At 37.5% G+C, this 23,488-nt stretch overlaps 1 protein-coding gene across 2 annotated transcripts in view; it reads right to left on the minus strand.

Annotated features, from left to right (window-relative positions):
* Positions 1–17,083, minus strand: part of LOC139696620 (neuronal acetylcholine receptor subunit alpha-10-like) — a 478,691-nt gene extending 461,608 nt beyond the window's left edge. For both annotated transcript variants that reach the window (XM_071595429.1, XM_071595428.1), the window contains exon 1: positions 16,869–17,083. In XM_071595429.1, coding sequence (XP_071451530.1) covers positions 16,869–16,929 — 61 coding nt within the window. In that variant the 5' untranslated portion in view covers positions 16,930–17,083. The remainder of the gene's footprint in view (positions 1–16,868) is intronic.
* Between the last annotated feature and the right edge of the window lie 6,405 nt (positions 17,084–23,488).

Here is a 23,488-nt window from a genome sequence, read left to right on the forward strand (position 1 = left end):
AACATACTCGCATATCTTATGAAGGAGTGAGATAGATACCGAGATGTACGCAAGGGGCTATGCATCATTAAGGGAGACATGGATACGTTCTACGTGAAGACTCCGATCGTATGATCACCAGCAGATCTACACAGCGTCGTAGTGATGAGGCTAATTATAAATGTCGAGAAAAATATTTCCAAAAATGTTTTTCTATACAGAAAGCTGAAAAACATGTTACCCTTGAAACTAATAGCACCACTTCATAGGTAGAAACGCACTTATAAGTAGATAATCTTATCTTAATGGGACAAACAGACATTTGAAAAGTATATCGAGCATGTAATTAATACTAATCTTAAATTTTATCCAAGCAAAAAATATTTTTCGAAGGGAGTGGAAGGTCATGGCCTCCATTAGTCTTAGGCAAGGGTTACTTCAGAAGAGGGATTATGAGAATCAAAACGCTCGAAAAAATGTTAGGGTAATTTTAAACATTCCATACCGTCGATCAATTGGAGTTTACCAATGACTCCATAGATCTATCCATTAAGCATAACAGCTGTGCGGAAATCAGTTTCACCCATCCAGGGTGAAACTGATTTCCGCACAGTCCATTTCCATATCGCCCCAACTGTGTCGCCAAAAAATTGTGAGTAGTTTTCTAGCATAAATCATCAATGAATGCTAAAAAAAGAATATTATAGACATTTTCTTTATATTTTGGTGCCCCCTTCCCCTCCAAAGTGCAAAGCAAATTTCGGGCACGTAAGTCTGGAAAATCAGGTGTTAAGCAAATTTCATGTTCTAGAGTGGACACCATTCCACGAGATAAATTTTGATATTTGCCCTTCCAACATCTGAGAAGAGGTATTTTTACCCTATTCTACTGCTACGATATTTATATTCGCAATCCCTTTTGGTCACGCCTTTTCCCTTCGCGGTCGTAAATCATGAGAATGGACTGATTTACTAGTAAAAGTGGGCAATATTTCATAAATTTTCCCGCCAGTGCGTCCTCTCAAACACAGAACTCAAAGAGTTGCGGGAGGAACTAAATAGAACGCATTTAATTGCCACTCGTTGCGTTGAGAGGCGTTTAATAAATCTTCGATCGCCCGTCAGGGCATGCTATTCATTTTTTCCCCTTCTTGGAATACGTATGGCCTGTATTAGGTCATCTACTACTCCAGGTGCAGTTGTAATTTTGCCGCTTAACCTTGGGGCAAGCAGCCTTGGCGTGAATGGAAGAGATCTGAAGTTCTCCAAGGAAAGACTGAGTAGAAAAAAATCATTGATTTCAGGCACGAATCTCAAGATTTCAATTACCGCTAGCCCATGAATAAAGTCGAGGTGCTCCGTTTACCTAATGCCCTAGCTATCCCCAGATAGTTACGCCCAAGTAATATTTCGACAGAGGATATGCCTACGTAATAAGGAGACGACAAGAAAAACGACTGTTTTTTTCCTAATCGGTATGAATTATACTAAAACTTAAAAAGATGCATGATTTCAGCGTTCAAATCCATATTTTTTTACTCCTAAACCTTAATCAAAGAGGAAGTTAATTTGATAAAAGGAAGGCATTCAAAAGGACTAATTTCAGGTTGACCACCGGCTATACATTAGAGAAGACAAATAACAATGATTGTTACAATTTATACATAATTTTTGGTGGCAAAACCACCTTACTCCCACGGGAAGAAAGGTGGTTAGGCCTTCTTCTTTACTCAGGGAAGGTGGTTTGGTCACGTTAAATTTGGAATACGAGTGAGTTTCATTTGTATTTGTTCCTCTGTGTTTTTGTTGACTACCGCTATCTCGCTCCTCCATTGTAAATTATTATTCACATCCAGGAGACTTTCTTTCAATATATATATATATATATATATATATATATATATATATATATATATATATATATATATATATATATATAGACCCACGGATCTCAGGGTAAATTACGTTTCCTCGATAGCTCAAGTTAGTTAAGTGGTTAAGAGCATCCGCCCGGCAAGTGGAAAGATCCTGTGTTCGAGTCCCGGTCCAGGAAATATTTTTACTCTTGTGATCCGTTCGATTCCGCCTTCCCCACCTTTATTGTGTTCGTCCTTTATGTGTGTTCCTATCCCTTTTCCTTATATCTGTTTCTGTATATATGAGTATTTATTCGCCGTTTGGCGGGATTTCGTGTTTGAATGTGTGTGTATATATATATATATATATATATATATATATATATCATGAACGAAAGAATAGTGAATATTAAAATAGGAGAATTGATACGGTTTATAAAAATTTATAGTAATTAGTGAAAGCTTTGGAGTGCAGCGCGGTGTTGGACGGAGCAGAAACTTGTTCAATGAAGTAATATGATGAACTGGATTAGAGACTTCTGAGATGTAGTTGTGGAGAAAAACGGAAAAGGTAAAATAGACGGAAGGGAAGCAAACAGAGAACTAAACATGGTGGGGAAGGAGAAAGGGTTTTTGTAAGAAATCCAATAGGAGACAGGGAAGATGAACGCTAAAGGAATTACTTCCAAGTAGCAAAATAGAAAATATTGATATGGTTTTATTTCTAATTTTTAAGCAAACTCATTCAACTATGTATTGGTATTTGATGGCTTCCAACTAACAACTATAGTAGCGCTCACGTTGTGCCACACATCTCCATCATATGTAAAGTTCGTACCTTTAGATCTGTCGAGATTAATTTACATGTCATATGCTTTCCTCATAACAACCACGGTTTTTCAGATAAGCGATACCCTAAAAACTCGGGAAGTGAAACCGTAACTGAGGGTGCCCAGAGCCATCATCCGAGCATGAAACTCGGCCATGCGGCCAGTAACTCAACGTTCTACCCTTCTACTACTCTAACCTTTTGACTCGTTCTACTCTGTATTAATCATTTGTTTTTCTGACTGTAAGTAAAAGGAACACAATTGACAAGTGTTATTCCAAACTTACTGTAACGCATGCTGCCCTGTACAATATTTAGAGGACACAGAACTAGGGGGAAATTAGGGATTAAGTTCAAATAAACATGCTTTGGGTATTTTGTGATTAGTTGATTGCCACCGTGAGAAATAAGAGATACATTGTTGATTTCGACAGAGTTTTATCGAATTTTCGAGATTCGAGATTTAAACTAATACGTTTCATTTGCTCAAGAAAACCATTTTCTTGACAATGGCTTTCTGGATATTATAAGTAAATACATATAAGAAAGGAATGGATATTTATAACATCCCACGTCTTAATTGCGGACTACTAATAAAACTAGTCAAATAAGAGAAATGCAACACTACACCGATTGTTATAGTTCTTAATTAATCAATTTTTGCGTTTTTCGAACCAATCAATTGGCAATTTAATTACTTTTTCATGCTAATAGCCATTTGAAGGCACTGGGGATTGATTAGTTGTAGCGGTAGTGACCCTACTCTATCTCATACCGATTCTAACGCTTACTCATCTCTTCAATGCATAGCATTTCCCTCTGACCCTTTCTTAAAATTCTTCATTCGCGACAGGATTTAAACTAAAGTATCCTATAAAATTCCACGCGGTAAATATTTCCTTTTTGATCCAGTACCAAATGGGAGCAATAGTAGAATGAATACTTTTGTGTATTACCAGAAGTGTTTAGTTACAGTAATTGGTCTTCTTTCGTGACTCTACAATCAAAATGTGCATAGGAAGTAGCTAAATAACGAGTGAAGGGAGCAAACTCAATTCCAACTGAACGAATTGGACAGGTATTCCATGCTCTCTGTTGAAGCCATCTGTTTATCCACGGAGCAGGAGAAAAGGTCACTCAAAATCTTTTTTTCAATTCCCTCTACTGTAACAAAAACAAACACTCTACAGACGATCTGCTTGAGCTTCGGTCGTGCTCAATGCGAGTCCCGTCAATATTGACCAATCCATCGAATTTGAGTGTACGGAGAAATGATCAAGTGCCATATGCACGTAATTGATACATCGACACGCAGAAAAAGAGCTAAAAGTAAGCAAAGTAGAGTGCAATCAGGCAATAAATTAACCGCAGTATTACGTACCAATATCAAAATTATTATCAGGAGTAGAGCAGAACGGGGAAGACGCTCTGAAGCCAGAAAAAAGCAATTAATTTACTAGTGTTTCACAGCAATTATGCGGCATTTTAGATTTATTGCAACTTCAAAGACGTCAGCAACAGCCGCGGCAGAATTGAAATAGTCAAGCTAGTTTAGGTTACACCCCTTTTCACTGTTCATATCGTGTACATGCTCCTGCATACGCTCTCATAAAAATGTAATTACTACGTTGACATACTTAACACTTTCAGGCTCCATTTCGTGGAATTGTTAGATGCCCATATTAAATGAGTTTGTAATTTTCCACAGACTTTATTTTGCGGTGAAACGCTCTCTGCCGCAAAATAAATCTGTGGAAAACTACCAGAGTCATTTAAAATGGACCTACTGCATTGATGTTTCAAATATTTTTCAACTGCAAGTCATTCTTTGTTAAGAAATAATCTTGGAAAAACTAACATAAAAAGTATGCTTATGGAAAGTTTCAATGGATTGATTGTCTTTAGAGATTGGTTGGCAATATATTCTGAATATCTAGGGCTAAATTCTCCTCAAAGGTAGGTAATTCTCATAAATAGCCGTTACCACGCCTCAGTATGCCAAGCATGGGCACACACCAAAATGCTTCGCTTGGACTAACTCCTAGTAGAAATAATTTATCTACATTTAAAGACCGTGTTTTTTTAAATAAATACGAATATTGTAAAAATATCTCATAGAAACGTTAACAGAATAGTGTTGGACCCCTGGCTGGCTGGAAAAACCTTTCCAGTTCTTTCAATTAAAATTTAAAAGGTTTTGCTCGTGAAGTCGAAAACTTAAAAGTTTGATCTGAACACAACTTTTAAGTAATTAGCTGTAGAATTCAGTGGTGAGTCTCTACTATGAAAAAATTCACGATCGCCGAATAATAATTCCCTAGCCGGTGGTAGGAAAGTAACTTTTCTCGATAAAAGTTACTTCCCTTACACCGGTTTTGACGTATACTATAAGCGACGTCATCAGGTATCAGATATGAAAAGTTTATTTATTCAGTGAATTAATAATATTTATGTTATTAATAAGCATTAATAGTTAGGCCAGAGGTATATACTTTAATAATGATATTGCTACTCCTTATGGCTACCACTTCAACTTGTGTTGCCGTGGCGATTCACCTTAAGTACGCTGAAGAGGGCTACTTTGTGGCTGAATACGAATATGCGTAATCGAATTCACCTTTTTCATCCCTTTCCTTTTTTACCCTTTACCCCATCCTTTGACTTGTGGCGTTGGTCAACCAAAGCCATTTTACTTAGTTTAGAAAGGTAAACTGTTTACGGGTATTGGAGTTTTTCATTTATTCAATACTACTGGCCGTAAGAGCTCAATTCAATCAATATTGCTACTCCTTAAATCAATTTTTTTTGGTCAGGATTCCATTTAAAATACAGCCATTAACGTATGATCGTACAGATATATTCTCTATTTTTCTTACAAATATTATTGATCTATTCAAACAAATGATGCAATAAAAAACTTTTAAATAGTATGCAAATACATTTTTACACACATATATATCATATATAAAGAGATGCAATAATGCTATGCCTGCTTTTTTAAGGCCTTTTTACTTTCCAGTGGATACCCTGCAACTCCTATCATCCACTCTTCTAGGTCGTATTTAATCTTCCTCTCCCAAGCCTCGACCTCTCATTATAAGAATCATTTCAGACCTCCATGTTTTCCTAGGTCATCCACTTTCCCTTCTTTTTGGTGGTGACCATTCTAACAGAGATCTTTGGCATCTTTTTTCGTCCATTCTTTAAACAAGGCAATATAATTGGAGTGATTGTCCCTGAATTCCCTTTGTATCTTCTTCTTTCTTGTCCATTTCATGTCTAACTACTATATTTATCCCTTCTACTTTGAAAAAATAATATTTTAAGGATTTAGGGCTCATTATTTAAGAATCCGCAGGGTGTACATACAATGTAGAATAAGGAGTACTGATGGACATGAAGAGTGATGAAAATATAAATAAGGTTCTATTGAGCGGAGTTATGTGTAAGAAAATAAAGAATAGAATACTGAAAACATTGGTAGAAAGCACTGACTTATGGAACAGAGAGCTGGTCTTTGAGTGAGTACCTGAGAAGTGAAATGCAAGCTGTGGAGATGGAGGAGATAATGAAGGGGGGTAGGATATCCAAGTTAATAGGATACAATATTATTTATATCAAAATATTGAATGAAAATGGGAGGGTTCAATAGACATATTGAACCTTTAGGACAATTTTTAACTATGAATATCAACATAATGAATCGGGAGGAGAACGCTTACGAGTATGTTGACAAAGCGAGGTACGAATAAGAAAGAGGGCAGGAAAACTACAAGGATAGAACTCTTGGGCAAAGAAGAACTAGATGGATTGAAAAGGCCTAAAGTTACATTTGATTTTTTAGAAATATATTACAAGGGAAAATGGAGGGAAAATTCAGTACAGGAAGATTATGAGGAACAAGTACATAGGACGCAAAACAGAAAAGCTCTCAGGGGTTGAGAGGAAATTAATACTGCATAGAGAAAAGGGGGAGCTGATGATGATGATTCGAAATAAAATCCATTTGATTAAATAAAACCAACAGTCGACTGGCAATGCGCTCATTAATACCAAAATCTTGATTATTACATGACGTGAAGAGTGATTTAAATTAGTGCGAGTTGAAGTTAGAGCGTGCAGCTAGGCATGGAGAATAGAAAAATGTTTATTGCGGAAGAGGAATTGGTAGAGCGTGACACGAGGATGCCCTTTGCTTTTATTGAACTTGACGTGCTCAAACTGCAACCGTGCAGTGCGCGCGGAAAAACCGCGGAAAATCTAACAACGTCATTCAAGATCCATTCGCATAATTACTTTAAAATTAGAAATTTAATATAAGAGCTTCCAATTAACCACATGACGATATTTTAGGAAGAGGGTTGGGAGGTTATTCCTTACGGTCAACAAATGTTGCAGAGTGTTCAGCACACGTCATGTCATATTCCGTACCTAATATTGAATATATTTTATTAAGTTTAGGCTTATGTGGTTTTATTCTCATTTTATGCTGTTGAAACAAGAACACGAAAAACAAAACTGTTAAACTTTATTTTTTTAAATTTATTTATTTCGAAAACTGGTCCGCAAAAAGCCAAACTTCTAATATATAATGTTATATTATGGTAAGAGGTTACAGTTTTGCAATGCTCTAATTAAGCTACAAAAAGTGTAAAATTTAAAACACTTAATGTTGAGCAAATTGCGACTATTCTCCACGAATGTATATTATATTTCAAAAAACGACAAACCTGCATTACATGACTGGTGTTTAACTTGATCAACGCGAGGAGTTCTTCATATCCCCTTAATCGACGCAGTATAAATACGTATGCCATATAATCGAATCAGCTCATCGCAATCCAACCTCATCCTCCCCGTCACGCCGAGATGAATTTTAAAAGCGCGAGATGGAATTGGATAAAATATTTACTTGAATACATTAAATCTCTCCCTAACGGTTTCCCAATAATTAAAATATCTTCCGAGCAGGGTCGACACTATCAAAGAAATGTAATTCGCGTTAGCGTGATTACAAGCAGCAACGCTATTGCGCCTCGGGACGAAACGTAGGAATGCAAATTGAAAAGCGTGATCACTAATGCGCAAACGCACACAAAAACGCGTACACACACACGCACACGCATGTCTCTGAAAGCCTCATAATTTATTTCTCCGTCTTACACACAGAAAGAAATTTTCGTGAAAATCCAATATCCTTCCCTTTTACCCCGCCCATTACCGGTTGAGAGGCAGATGGGAATTATAACTCCTCCTATAAGATAATCCCGAAAGGAAACTGATTTTCTCCTTCCATCGGATATTTGGTTTCCAGTTCTCTCAACCCCATTACCCGCCCCGTTTTTTCTTTATCTCTCCTTCTTCACCTCCTATTCCCTCCACGTGTCCTCTCTCGAAACGCTCTCCCATTATGCCACACTCCCGTCATCCACATGATCCCCGGAACGCAACCCAAAGCCATGCATCCACTCCAAACTCCAACTTCAACCCCGTAAAAAAATATACATAAGGAAGAAATTTACGAGAAAGCCTTGCAGTACGTACCTACCGGTCGTTCTTCCAGAAATAGAAACGGTAACAATGCTCTGTGCGCAGACTTGTTTTTGCTCTTTTTTGTGCCCTCTCCAGACGACCTCAGTTTCTGCATCTCACCGGCAGTGGGACGGAAAAATATCTCCCGAGTTCCCTACGTTTTTCAGCTCTAATTTAAGGGTCTTTCCTACCTTTTTTTCTCTCTCTCTCTTTTCCAAACACCCGACACACATACAGAGAAAAACCAATGTGGGAGAAAAGGAAACAACAAGCGCAACATCACAGGAAATGGCCAAATAACCAAGCCGTGGAGGAAGTGGCGTCACTAGACCATATGTCGCCCTCATGCATGCATGGCCTGTGATCCTAAAAAAAAACGTTTTGCCGGTGGGTGGGAATCTCCTAGGAACAGATTATTGTAGTAAGCATTCTGCTTAAGGCTTTAATTCATGCCTTTTAAGCGTTCTGACTTCAGTGTGCCAGACGCATTTCTAATATCTTCGAAATTGCATGTAATATGGGGAGAAAAAATTCCTCTCAGTACCAGGCACGTACTCCTAATTTGCTCTTCCAGCACCATTGAGCTCTTGGGCGAATAAAATTCAAATCTCACTTGAACCACCCCCGCGGGAACTTTGCTTAAATCATTTAATGAATAGACTTATTAACACAATTGTTTTTTCAAGTGCTAAATCCATAATATTTGACCTCAGCTTGTGAAGGAAGCCGAAATAAATTCATACATTCTATTTAAATCATATAAATAACTAAAACGTATTGCAAACCAGATAGAAAATATTTGATGACGTGTAAATTTCCGAATGAAATAGGGAAATCTCCCCCTTGGAGTAATAAATAAACAGCCTAGAAACTGCACGCCTGGCTGGAAGAACTGTCTACCGAAATAAAATCTCCCTCGAAAACGCAGAAAATTTATGATTTGGAAATATCAGTTTGACAAATCTTCGTAAAGATTTTTCAGTTGCGTGGATAAGCAAAAAGGAGACATATGACAAGATTACAGATGCGCAAGTCAGGCCGTATTTGAAATACCTCGAATGTATCTGGGATATACGTGGAAAAATTTTAATTGCGCAATCGGAAACGATTTCGGGAAAATCCATAAGATTTGTGAAGAAATCCCAATCAGAAATGAATAAATGTGCTAAGTTGTGCTGGAGAAAATGAAATTAGAAGTTTTCAAGAAGGCAGGCGAGACTTGAAGACTCTTAGAAAGGTATAAGGTGCCGAAGTTTTTTTTTCGAAAAAGAGAAAATTTTTTATGGCATAGAATTATGCAGCATACCTCCTAGAACTATTAGCATATCGATCGATTTGACACGGGGATAAAATATAAGAATGGTCATGGTCACCATGGATTACGTTATTCAACTATAATTTGCACCCGAGTACCCGAATATTTTAATTTAATCGCTAACTAAACTCACTAATTTTTCATTATATAAATTGTTTTTGTTGGTAATAATATGGTTATTAATAGTGGTTATAGTTTCGGTATTGTGTTAGCAACAAATTGCGCTCATGAGAAAATTACAATTTGTTACCTGGAATTTTACGACAGTTTCTATTGTTGGCCTGGGTAAAACTGTGAGATATTGAGCAATTCAACGAAGGTTTTATAAAGGAATATGCCATTTTCAAAACAAGCTATTACTTTTATTACTAATATTTTCACTTAACAGATGCAAATGGACCAACTTTATATAGCAATTGGAGAAGAAGAGAAAAAAGTAGGTAGCCTACAGGATCTGATACGAAATAAAGACATAAGGGCCAAATTAAATATGTATTCCATTAACGACAAGCCACGAGAAGTTTAAAAAAATGAAAACAGAATGTATAAAGCATGAGTGGAGATAAATAAATCTAACATCTAAGACAACATAAGTATTAGAAGAAAAACACAATAGATGATAGGGATAGAAATATAAATCCTGAAGGATACGGAACAGGACAAAAATCCTAATATTCCATGTAAAGAGAAGAATCTACAGGTAAGAAGAAATACGAATTCGACATATTATAAGGCAGAGTAGACTCTGAGAAGTATATTAGAATAAGAATTGAAGGTAATGTCTTCAAAAGGAAGAAATCGGCAAAGTTACTTGTTGAAAATTAAGGCGTGGACAAATAAGAATTCACCAGGCGGATTGATCGCGTAGCAGCGGCTACCATACTATGGGATGGAAAGCTAATAAATTTTATGGACAATATTATTCAATTATTCGTAATCCTGAACTTAAAATATAGTATATAAAACGGTATGCTTAAGAAGAAAGAAACTTTCCACGGCTTGGTAATTGGTGAAACATATTTAATTGATAAAATCAGAGATTTTAGTTTTTAACATGTCACATACTGCATTACAGTATTGCGATAAACGTGCTTCTCAGCATAGCGGTTTAATCTGAAAAACTTAAATCATCTTCCACACCTGAATATTTGGAAAGCAATGGTTCATTTTTTATCTGCACACCGAAAAGCTAGAAAACTGACAGATACGAGTATATACAATTAAGGAGAAAATGTATTTTTATTGCCTCCAAGGATATATGGCTAAAACAAAATTCAGGTTAACCTAGAAAATAATTCATAATGTGATAATAAATATTTAAAAAATGCCTAAGTCGTGCCATAATGAAGATCTAGGAAATTATTGTATAAGTTAAATCGGCCTTCCTCAAATCGAGGCGTAGAATTTAATGCCATCCAATACAAACCATGATTTCAGAATTTATAATTCGTCAAGAGTATTTTTTTATTTAATTGGAGTTGTACCAATACATCTGTTTGGACTTTTCTTAATAGGTAACTGCTAATTTTATAAATTGTTGGTTCTACAGAAAGGAAAAGGGAATAGAGATAAAAAGATTTTATTTAACAAGAAGTTTCAAACGAAAGGAAGCCTAACTAACGATGCTTTCAAATGACAATATTAACAATTAATCCCCTTTGATAGAGCCTGACTGCCAATAGAACAAACTATCACCCCATTTAGCTTGTGTGCTAATCCTTAAACAGGATTTGTATAGGAGGTATAGTCCTCTTTAAATGCGTCAATTTTTAATTGTATCATTAGAACAAAAATCTAAAAAATGCAAACGTAAAAATCATATAGTGTATTTTTAAACTGTATATTTATGTATTGCGATAGAAAATAACTCTAATTAAGGAAAACATGACACACCCGGGATCCAAAACCAAAAACTTGTTCTACTAACTAGTAGATTATTGGCACGGAAAGGGAAAGGTTCCAATTTCGGCAGCAAGATTGGTCATATTTCGCTCGTGGAAATTTACATCTCATTTGGATAGATAGGAGTTGTGGATTACTTCTCATCGCTCATATTTGTCCAGTCCATCTAGTTCTTCTTTGCCGTAGAGACCTCTCCATATGGTCCTATTCTCTTTAGCTCTTCTTTGTACTTCCTCGCATCCAACTTTGTCTGTCCATTAAAATTTCGACACTTTCCTCCAGCACCATGTTTCAAAGGATTCAATTCTTTGCAGGTTCACCTTTTGTGTTTCATGTCATTAATCTGTAGAGCACCACACGATCGCTTTGACGAATCACTTCGTTGTTCGTAACCGTAAGCTGACTTCGTTTTCTTCTCCTATTACAGTTTTTTTTAATTAAAGCCATTTTCAATTTGTTTGGTATCAGTATATTCCTTCTTTTTTTCCACAATTTTTTAATTTTCTGTTTTTATATTTCTCTAATCGATGCAAACGATGCAATATTCTGTTTTTCTTCCTCCGAATTGTCTCTTCATCAGTTTATAAGCAGTTTCGCTACTTTCCTTCTCTTCTTTTTCTTTCCTTTGTTATTTATTTCCTGTCAGCAGCTTTTTATTCACCGTTCCTTGGCTTTCTTTTAATCTCGTTTGACTTGGATCCGTAACTCCTAAAAAAACTTTCATTTCTGCATCGCATTTTCTTCTTGCCTCTATGAATTCTCTTGTTTCGGCTTTTACCCATAGCCGCTAATATTTCACCACCATACTCAAGACTTTTTTTTAATTCGGTTATGATATTCTTTATTTCCTAGCCACGTTCTTCTGTACAAATTTCATTTATTCCTTCTAATTTTCTATCGATGGTCGCGGCGAACTTTTTTCTTTCTTGCTCTTGTAGCATCTTTGAGTTTCATCTAAGTTTCTGTACTACTTTCATTATCTTCTTATATCAAACTTGGCTGTCTATGACCTCCATGTTGTTGGTCATTGGTATTTATATTTGCGCTGGAACAGCTCTTGCATTAAATTGCATTAAAAGAACCGAATTGGGCAATGAAATAGCTGTGTGTGGGTGTTTGTGTATGTCTATGCATAAATAAATAAATATATATATGTGTGTGTGTGTGTGTGTGTGTGTGTAATAGTATACAGCGTATACGAAGAAGGGTGACATGAGAAAATATAAATTCACCACCATTACTAATCATTTAATTTGTATGGAAGGAAAGTATACAATACTTCATAAATTTATAAACAGCATAAATAGAAAATCAAGGATTTTTTTCCAAAATTAAGATTTCTCCACACAATAGACTCACTTCAAAAAATACAAGAAATAAGTTAATTCCGCACAAAATTGGGGCAGATCCGTACCGAAAGCACGTCCGAAAGCAGGGAGAGATATCGACTGGACACCGAGCAGTCAGCAAGCCCGGATCCGGGGATTCGGGGGTCGGAAACTACAGTTTTGGAGCGGGAGAGGAGTAACTTTCTTGCGGAAACAATGCATTAAGATAACAAGCAAAATTGTCTCCAAAACACCACACATTCATCAACAACCACTAAGGGGACGCCCTTGGTAATTTCATCACAATCCGCTTCGATGGCGAGAGGTTTCTGTAATGACATGCAACTTAGGATATCACTCTAAGTAATTACTCTACCTTAATTGTTTCTTGAAAATTAATAAATGCTTTTGCATGAACAATACTTAATCGAGAGTACTAACAATTATTTATTTATGATGCGTATGTTCAATATATAAATTTACTGATATCCCATCATCTTCGCCGAAATCGTTTCTTTTTTTCCAAGGAATATGTTCGTCAATGATATATTAATATAAGTAATAATTTTATATACTCTTTTCAATCTTATTATTTTAACAAACGCAAGTTTCCATATCATTATGCGACTTAGATTTTATTAAAGTCTCACTGAGAAACTAAGTTTCAAATATAAATAATGAACGCTCGTCATCTAAAGGAGAATTTCATTGAATCATAATCAAACTCTGCGTTGAATATAGGAGAGTATTATTATATATGTACTCAAATAATTTTTCAAATTTTATATCATATTTCTTTTATAATTTATTATTATAGTATTTCTTTTTTTCACATTTGAATGAGGAGATAACTTCAGGCGTCACTTTGTGGAAACGATACATATTGTAAAGAAACACTTGGTTTTTCCACATAAATATTTATTCACGACCTAGGTTTCGACGCTCAGCGTCTTGAAGATGACGCTGAGCGTCGAAACCTAGGTCGTAAATAAATATTTTATGTGGAAAAACCAAGTGTTTCTTTACAATTTGAATGAGGTTCAAATAGGTCTCATTCTCTTTTAATGTCCCTCAATATTAGCACAGCAATGTTATGCACCTCAAACGCACTCTAATATCAGATGTTCCAAAGAGTTAAGGGATAGCATCACAATATTCTCGTCTTCCTTATGAATGATAGAGAGAAGAAAAATCTTTTAAAACTCGCTTGGATCCTTTGTTGTGATTTGAATAATGCACACTCGTGTAATTGTCTCTAAGTGATTCTAAAATCATGCCGGAAGAAATATTTATGAAGGCCTTTCTCCTGAAACTTAAAGCCGAAGAGGATTCAACATTTCGCAACTTTATCCCATGCTCATTAATGAGATAATGACATAAGATGATGAATCTGTAAAAGCTAAAATTCAAACGTTCCAAACAGCTTAAATTTATCAAGAGTTAAATAACTTTATATTTCCGCCTGAGGAAAGAAATAATATTGTTTCGCAGTTTATTTGTATTAATAGTCTACTGGCTTAAGTTAGGCATTTATTCGGAGGCTGCTACTACACTCTAATATACAACTAAGCCCTAAATACTATGACACCATACATAGGAAACTAATTCACTTTATTCCATAAAAATGGCCAATTCTTTCCCTCCTTCTACTTCATTTACCCAGCATTTTCCCTTCTATTACCGTTTTCATCATCTCATTGCCTCAGTATCTCCGGCATTCGCTTGTCCTGCCTTCTTTGAATTTCTTCCAATAGCCACTTTACTCTCCTCCCCTCTTAACATGTCTAGTTGGTATGCATTGTATACTATATATTCATTTTGGTCTATTCCACTTTTTAAATTCTTCTCTAGATTCATATTTTAAAAGATCTCTCGTCTACCTTGATCATCTTGCCTCATCAACCAAGTTCCTGAACCATGCAAACTTTCGCTCCATATTAAAATTTTCCCTAGTCTTTTTTTTACATCTTCACTTAAGGTGCCTATCATTATCCCTCGTATCTTTGTAAATCTTTCTTTATATACCACGTTTCTCATAAGGTCTCCCACTGTACCGCCCACCCTCAATTACACCCACTTACAAACAATTTCTCCTTACATCTTTCAAAAACGATTTAATTTTACCATCAAATAAAAATTAGGTATTTTGTTCATTTTAATAGTGATTTAAAATTTATTTGCAGCTGACTTTAATGCATGTTAGCTTCATTGATCATGAAATTTTATATGGAAATATCTTCATTTTCATTGAATGATTTTGATCCTCTACATTTCTCTCGGTAAGCGTTTCTCAACATTTTGAATTTCGTGTACATGAAAGATTAGGTTCTGGCAATTTTCAATTTTCTAATTTATTTGCTTAAATTTTCATTTGTATGTACACATGTCACATTTATAAAGGGATAAAATACGTATTTATTAATACAATAATACTTAATACTTCCAATGCGTTGGAAAACTCCCTACAAATTTAAAAACCATCGAATCATATTCGCTCTTTAAGACAGAAGGGGAAATATCTCCTTAATGGGAAGTATTAACATTCATTTAATGAATATCAATTTAACATGGAAATTTAAATATTTATTTTAATATATTGTAAAAATATTTAACATGTATTTATAAAAGTTTAAGTTTTACGGTTTAAAGAGACGGAATCTCTTTTATTTTCAAAGAAGGAATATCTTGTTAACAAGACTAATTTGCTTGAATAGAGCAATTTAGTTTTTAAAATATAATAATAAATTATTGTTTCCGTAACTTGTTTAATCTTTTATGCATTATAATAAAAATTTACATTTATTTTACACTAGATAATTGATATATTTTTCAACTACCATACTTTTTGAAGAGCAATCATATATATATATATATATATATATATATATATATATATATATATCATTTAATTAGGTGTCTAATATCTTCTACGTATAATCTTAATAAAAATATATCATTACTGTAATCAATCTATATCCCAGTAAGTCAACATTTTCCAAGTTTAGAAGTAATGGCTCTAAAGATTAAACAAATGTTAGGATCTGTGAAGCGGAGGTTTTTTTGTCTTTGCAAAGCACCAAAATTCTTGGTTGATCCTTAAATTGGAATGCAATGCTCATAACATTTAGGAAAAAATAACTAAGTCCACATAGTTTGGGTTTCTTTTTTCACCCACGCGATTATATGTTTCTTATGATGGGCATCAGGTCTTGGAATTACGTTCTTTAAATAATTTAGGTTTGGCTTAGGGGTAGAGTAATGTGTGGTTATGGTGTCCATTAAAAACCTATCCTAAACCGGTACACAATTAATTTAAATAATTTGTGGAGTAATATGCATTTTTTTGTAATTGGTGTAAAAGTAAATTTATTATATATCTTGAGGATAGCAGCTGTCTTGAACACTTAAAATTAATATAGATTTTGGATGGAATTAAGGTAATTGGAGATTATGCAGAAATAAATGGCGACTTATTATAGTACGCTGTATGCAATACACGGGTTGTTGTGTCGTGCCACGCTGTGGTGAGTTGAACCGAGTCAAACGGAAACCCACCCCAACCCACTAGATTACTACTGCTGATAATAATGATAACAAAATCTATTTCATAAAAAAAAGGTTTCCTGAAATTTCTATGATTTGTAAAAACTCTTACAATGGTCAAAAATGAACATAAAGTTCTGGGTCCAATTGCGAATAACACGACTAAGTCAACCGAAGCTAACTTTCAACTATCACACATGAGATACTAAAATCAAGATATAGCGAAAAGTATGCGCTAGCAAGTAGCCGAAACATGACGTCGACATGAGAAAAGAGGCATCTTTTTTTATCAAAAAGAATTCGTAACACTATTTAGGAGAAAATCGATTAAAGTAATCATTTCAAAGAGAAGACAAAAAAGTGTAAAAGATGTAATAAGTGTTTAACACATAAAAAATCACGCAATAAACACGCTTTAAGCTGAAACGCCGTAATTCATCACAAATTGTATTAAGTCAAGAAAAAAAATTTCAATAGGTATGAACCTTTCAAAAACTCATCTTAACCTGACAAAGTACCATATTGTTGCTCTTGCCTACATGACGTCTGACAATACAAATGGTAAAAAATCAATTTTTACTCACGGTTTCCCAGCACGACGGTGGCCCATAAGGCAAGGACAGCTTGCGTCTTGAAGTTCGACATCTTCCTACAACACAATACGCACAACCACGTTTATTGTCAGCGTCTTAATATCTTGAGAGGTGACGCAGGACTCGATAGCACTGCCTAAACTGTTCCGTGCGTGCACGTATCTCACTTGAAAACGCACAAATTGTTATCTTTAGTATACTTTACACCTCTCCTTCCCCGATACACCACCACCTCTAAAGGAGGTCGGTCGATCCTACACCCTTAACTAAATTCCAACCTCGTTAAGGGAACGAAGCATACTCTACGCTCCCGTTCGTCGATTTCGAACTGAAAAGACACAAACTCAATACTAAATAACGGAGCAATGAGTAGTTTGGACGTATGCTGCCTTTCAATTTGGATCGATTGATTTAAAAATGAAAATATATACTTCTTGATATCTTTCCATATAATCCACAAAACCAGAGCGTTAAGCAAATCTTTTCACGTGCATTTATCATGTACGCATTATCGTTATTAGATTTTTTTTCGTGCAATGTATCCACTTTATGTTGGCAAATGGAGCTTTAAGGTATTAATCGGTGATATGCCTCTTCAGCTTCCTCCACTATATTTTTGATACCGGTCACATAAAACCTAAGTAGTCTTTAAAACTATACTTCTTTCCAGACAATTAGTTAGCGATTTTATTCACTTGTGACCAAATAGTTGCAGCAATGGTGACTGTTGAACGAATAATCAGAAGCGAACTTTCTTTTAAATATTTTTATCAATAAGTATTCATACTCCCTTGGCAATACTGCGCAACCCTAGATTTATGATTCCTTCATGGTTTTCTTCAACTATTATAATTCGCACAAATTGTCTCTTTGTTCTACATTTTCTCCATTTTCATAACCTTTATAAGGCGAGAAATACAGTCAGGTTTTTGCAGAGAATAAACCACAATCCTGCAAACTGTTCCGCTCCTATGTATGACGAGGATAAAGCGGTTTTCTCCCTCGGACACCCGTCAAGCTACGATGACGTGGCAGCCGCAAATAAATCACCCGAATCGTTCCGCGCGTTTCTCCATATTCCACAATTCCCCCTCTCTCTATTTCCCCAAACAAATTTTCTTTTTATCCCAATCGAATATTAAACCCCTGCACCCTGGACGGAAGGGGGTGACTTCTGCTCCCTTATACCCTTTTATCCTTTCGCCTTCGGCGGAGACTGGACTCGGGAAAGGTAGGGAATACCAGCACGACGCGACGAGGAGTGGAATCCCCTTTTCAGAGCATCGGTCACCGTCCACGCCAGCACACAGACACGTACAAACACACAAACACACAAAAAAACGCAGCGGCGCCCGTAAGCCTGGGAAATCCGTGGAAAATGATCGTCGGATATGAAAAATCTCCGTTGGCCTGGAAAACTGTTGAAGCGGATTCCCCCCCCCCTTTCTCCCTTAGCTTGGACACTGGAATATGAGTACAAAGTGGACTCGCGATGGAGGAGGAGAGAGAGGAAAGGAAGGTGAGAGAAAGAGAGGGAGGGATGTGTTCGAATCGGACGAAAAGAAAGATTTGAGGCTGAGGAAAAGGGATTTCTTTATATAAGAAGGAAGGGAAGAGACGAGAACTGTGGGGATAATGGGAGGGGTGAAGAGCGGATGTTGAGGGAAGGGGTGGTTTCGCGAATGGGGTTGGAGAATAGAGCCAGGAAGAAATAAATGAACCACCACGCTCCCCACTATGGAACCCCCAAGGACGTGTACACTTCCGGCGGACTACTAAGTGGAGGAAGCTATTCGGAAACACTCCGGTGTGATATAATATAGATATATATGTACATCTCCAGAGGCAGAACGAAGCACCCTCGACGACACCACAAGAATGGGGAGAAAAAGGGTAGGCTGAGATCAACTGAGAAATGGAAGGGGAGTTCGGATATACCGCCCGCGTGTACTTGAAACGATAGAAAGAGGAAGCCCAGCGAAGAGGGAAGGCCCAGTCTCTTCTCCGGGCCGCCTTTTTTTCAATCTTCCTGCTTCTGGAGTGGGTGCGAGGGGTAGGATAAATGGGAAGGGGGTAAGGAAAAACAGAATATAGTCTGGAGATTGGGGAGGAGAAAATGAGGACGGAGAGGGGGGCTATGAGGTGGTTATAAGGAAAGGAGACAGCAGAGTCCGGAGACAACGATGCAAAAGAGCCAAAGACGGATCGAGACAAAGAAACAATGTGTTGAAGAAACAAAAAATTTAGATAATTGGAAGAGGTTTAAAGACGAAGAGTCAACTCAGCGATGTGATGAAGGGAGGATCAATCTAAGAAAATATTAGGATTAAAGTGATAAAGACAAGAGGATAGGGAAGAAAATGGACGGAAGAATGGGAGCGAATGAGAAGAGAAGAGTAATGTATGTGGATGGAGAAAAAGGAAGAGGAGATTGGAGACGGGATGGTATAGATTTTTTGACAAGAGAGGAAGGTGAATGAGATAACAGGAAATTGATGAGAGAAGGAAGAATGAAAGACAGGGGTAAAGAAGGAAGGTTAAAGGGACACGGAACGGGGAGAAGATGCGAAGGAGTTGGAACTGTGATGAGACAGACGATCAGAGACAAAACGGTACGTACATTGTTGCGTTTGGGGTTGAATAATGAGGGATGGGGAAGGATGTGCTTCTTCTAAGGAAGGGAAGAAGAAGAGGAGAAGTTAAGTGAATGGAGCTAGAATGTAATCCAAAACTAATTAGGAGGAGTTCGCAATCCTAAATTCCACACGTGCTTGGGAGATTCTCTGTAATATGACGAAACAGGAGATCCACGGGAAGGTTTAGCAGTTGATTCGAGGGTCTTGGGCGGGCCGTAGTTTTAGTGTGGAGGGTTTCCTCAAGATAAAAGAAGAGTAAGAGGACGGTGGGACGATCACAAATTCTTTCGAGGATAACTCTGAATCAATCAGATGACTTGATGGGGGGAGAGAGGATGGAAGAGCGAGGGATTGATTGCGTTTTACGATCTTCAAGGAGTTCCGAAGCGAATAACATTTCAGTTAATCAGCGAATAACTCATCGGTTCATCGTCGTTCAAAATGTCAAAGAATTTCAAAATTAACAATCACGGCCTAAAAATTCAAAAGCAGACCTTCCCCTTAATCTCCATTAGATGTGCTCTGAACCACGTGCAACTGTTCCACGGTTGAAGTGATTTCAACTCCCGAGCGAAATTCGCAGAAACGGCGAAAAATTAAAAGGCGACAGAAAAGGTTACTCTTTGAGCAACGGGCTTTACCAACGAACACAGGTGAGCTTCTCTGAAATTCCATTAACGTCGGCAAAATAACATTTCGACATAAAGGGACGGGAGTGAAATAGACCGCTGAAAATACAATGTCAATACATTTAGATAAAATACGGCCACACGCATGTATTGAGAGCACTAATAAAATAATTAAATTCAGAAAGTAAGTGACGTCGAAAAAGCAGGAAAACAAAGAGATCAAAGAGACGTAGATAAGAGGAAAAAAAGAAATTCTTGGACCGGAGATTCAATAATTAATAACTAAGCGTAAAAATTAAACTGGGTAAAATACGAAATTTATTAGTAAAAATTGCTCCCTTGAAGTAATTCAAGGAAAAAATCAAGAGCGCAAGAAAAAAATGTATGATTTTAACGAGAAAAAACGAGCATAAGTACACGATTTAAAAACTCAACAGCTGAAAATAATCTTAAATAATAAAATAATTAGGACCGACTAAAAAATAACACGACCTCGGATATCTCCATGGTAAGTCAACCTCCGAAGGAGAATGTAAAAATATGACATAACAAGCAATATGGCGGCACGCACTTTTTCTCTTGATGTTCCCAGACGAAAGAAAACACTTTTCCCGAACCGTAGAGAGCAGGAAGATCGACCGAAATGGTAAACCACTTGACGGGAGGTGGTTGTTTTTGTTCTTTTTTTCGATGTAGGGAAAAGAGAAAGGAGAGGAAAAAATGATTTAGGGAGAGAACTGAAACGAGGAAGATCGAGAGGGAGCGATGGAGGTTGCGTGTCGAAGCGATTCACGTGGAACCGGTAAAGGCAATCCCTGGAAGGGAGGCGAACTAGGGACGGGACCGGAGTAGCGGAGAGGAGATCGCACGTTGTGTGTGCGCGCTCCGATCCGGTTAGCAGAGCTGCGGTCTCTGAGGGAGCAAGGGCGGGGGGTAAGGGAGAGGGAGAGTGAGAGAAAACCGACGACTGGGGCACCCTCTCGCGGGACCTCGGAGGGTTAAAATCGAGGGGCGCGAGGGGAGGAAAGAGGGAAGGGGGTGGTGGGAGGAGGGACTAGAAGATACAAACGCGGAAGACGGGATGTGGGTTTGGACGCCGAGGCTGGAGATACCCGGTTCGTCGACGGGGAGAGAAAAACAGACACGTGGGGTGGGTGGCAGCGGACTTTTCGTTGACGTCTGTAGGATTTTTTTTCAGGACGACAGAAGGAGAGGAGTGTCTGAGGTGAGCGGAGAAGTATGGGAAGGGAGAGGAAGTTATGGGACGGCAACACGAGGGCCGCGAACTGAATCCGGGGAGATATGAGGAAGGGCGAGAAAAAGGGAGACGCGCGCGCTTGCGGGGGAGTGAGAATGAGCTGAGATTCACTCCGAGGTCTCCAGGATAGTTTGCCGTGGGATATGGAAGGAGAGGGTGAGCGGGGTGGACCGAGGAGAGGAGAGGGGGTGGGGGTTGTGAGAGGATCTGGCGCATGCGCAGTCGGGGAAATCTGCTCTCTTCCCCCCTCCATCTACCCCCCCTCCCTTAACTCTCACCATTCCCCCACCTTCACAATTCCATCCCATAGCACCCACGCTTTTCCATCCTCCATATGGGAAGGAGGGAGAGAGAGAAAGAGGAGAGGGTTAAAGGGTGAACAGAGGAAGGGGTGTTGCCGCGCTGCGGCCAGATACCCTTTTTACTCGTCCGCCGAATCCTGAAAGGGGGGAAAAAGGAATAATAATGGGATTTTATTCAAAGGTGAGGTGAATAAGCGCCGGTGCTCTAAAAAGTAAAAGAAAGAATTAGAAGAAATAAAGGAAATAAGAAGGGAATAAAGACTGATTTTCCCAAGCTCCCTCTCTCCAATCTCCGCTGGCTCGAACAACCTTCCGAAGTCGCTCTGATGAAAATGGAAGCGATTTTTCGCGGAGTCAAAATTACCGAATTCAAATGAGAACGGCATCAAGTCACGCAGTACCTTGAATTCACACCGTGCGGATAAGTCACCCCGTCGTTAAGAATTTCATGCACAAAAACGCGAGGGTGGGGAGGTGACGTGAATCGCAAATGGCCGTAATAGTGGCGAGGTCATCTCGGCGGTGTCCTTAGAGACTGCGTTGGAATCATATTTTACGCGCCCAGACGCCAAATTAGATGTCCTCGTCTACGGAAAGACAGAAGAAATTCGAAAAAATTCCACTATTCCAATCAACTAGGGCGGAAAAACGATGTTTAGAAAGATTAGCTGGCCTTGAGTGCATCATTAGGTGGAACTACTGCGTGAATTCCCTTATAGCGGTAGCGTAAAAGCACCAAACTTCCTCTTCATCATTTGGAACACAGCAAAAGCCTCCCAAAGATTGTATTGCATCCTTATAAAAGGATAAAGCCTGAAGGTAAAAATTTTCTGAGTGCTATCCCATAAAAATCTACCCTTATAAAAGGTAATGATAGAATGACAACGACCTCCGTCTTATCTGGACACCAAAAAAGTAAATTCTAAGAAATAGCTAATGGTGGAAAATGAGAAATTTCCGTAATATTCTCTTTCAGTTTGTTTCATAGGTCCTGTGATCATAATGAAGTGAACGCTCTTCTATTGAAATGCATCACTTTAATAAATTCCTGGCCAAACAGTAAAGAGTAGTTTATAAATGTCACCAACTATTGGAAAAAGAGGGGATCAGATTTTTAATTTTTGGAAATTACACGGAAGTAAATAATTAAACTAATTTTCCTCAGCAATTTATAATCGATAAAACTTGTTTCAACGCCAATGCATGGCTATAAGATGATTATGCCATTTTTGTCAAGTCCGAAATGTTTCCTATATAAGACAAAATGGTGCATGGATAGGGTAACTTTGGAGAGGAACTGAAGAGGGGAAGGTAAAACAAAATAAGACAGAAAAACCTTTGAATGACTTGTCTATTGTGATTAATTCTCCCGCTATAGTCTTAATCTTCTATACCTCAACGTTTCGACAACAGCAACCCTCGCAGAGCAAAAAATGCCATTTCTATCCTCAGGTCGTCTAATCCACCCCGAAGTTACTTCACCCAATCCTATGTCTATTTATTTTGCCGTATTTATGCACCATTCCGAACTTAAACAATTTTTACCTCCCACCTGATGATAATGCATTGCTATAGAAATGCGCAGTACACAACATGGCATTTAACAATTACAATTTTTATTAGCTCAGAGGAGGAAGAACAAAAAATTTCTTTCACGTGCAAATTGGCACAAGGTCTACAACACTAAAGCACATACATTTATGCGTACATATACAACATATCTATGTATATATGCATACATACGTATGTATGTATATGTATATCTAAATATTTAAAACAAAGCCGT

This window comes from Hetaerina americana, unplaced genomic scaffold (genome assembly GCF_022747635.1).
Source record: "Hetaerina americana unplaced genomic scaffold, ioHetAmer1.1.p SCAF_7, whole genome shotgun sequence".
Classification (NCBI taxonomy): Eukaryota; Metazoa; Arthropoda; class Insecta; order Odonata; family Calopterygidae; genus Hetaerina; species Hetaerina americana.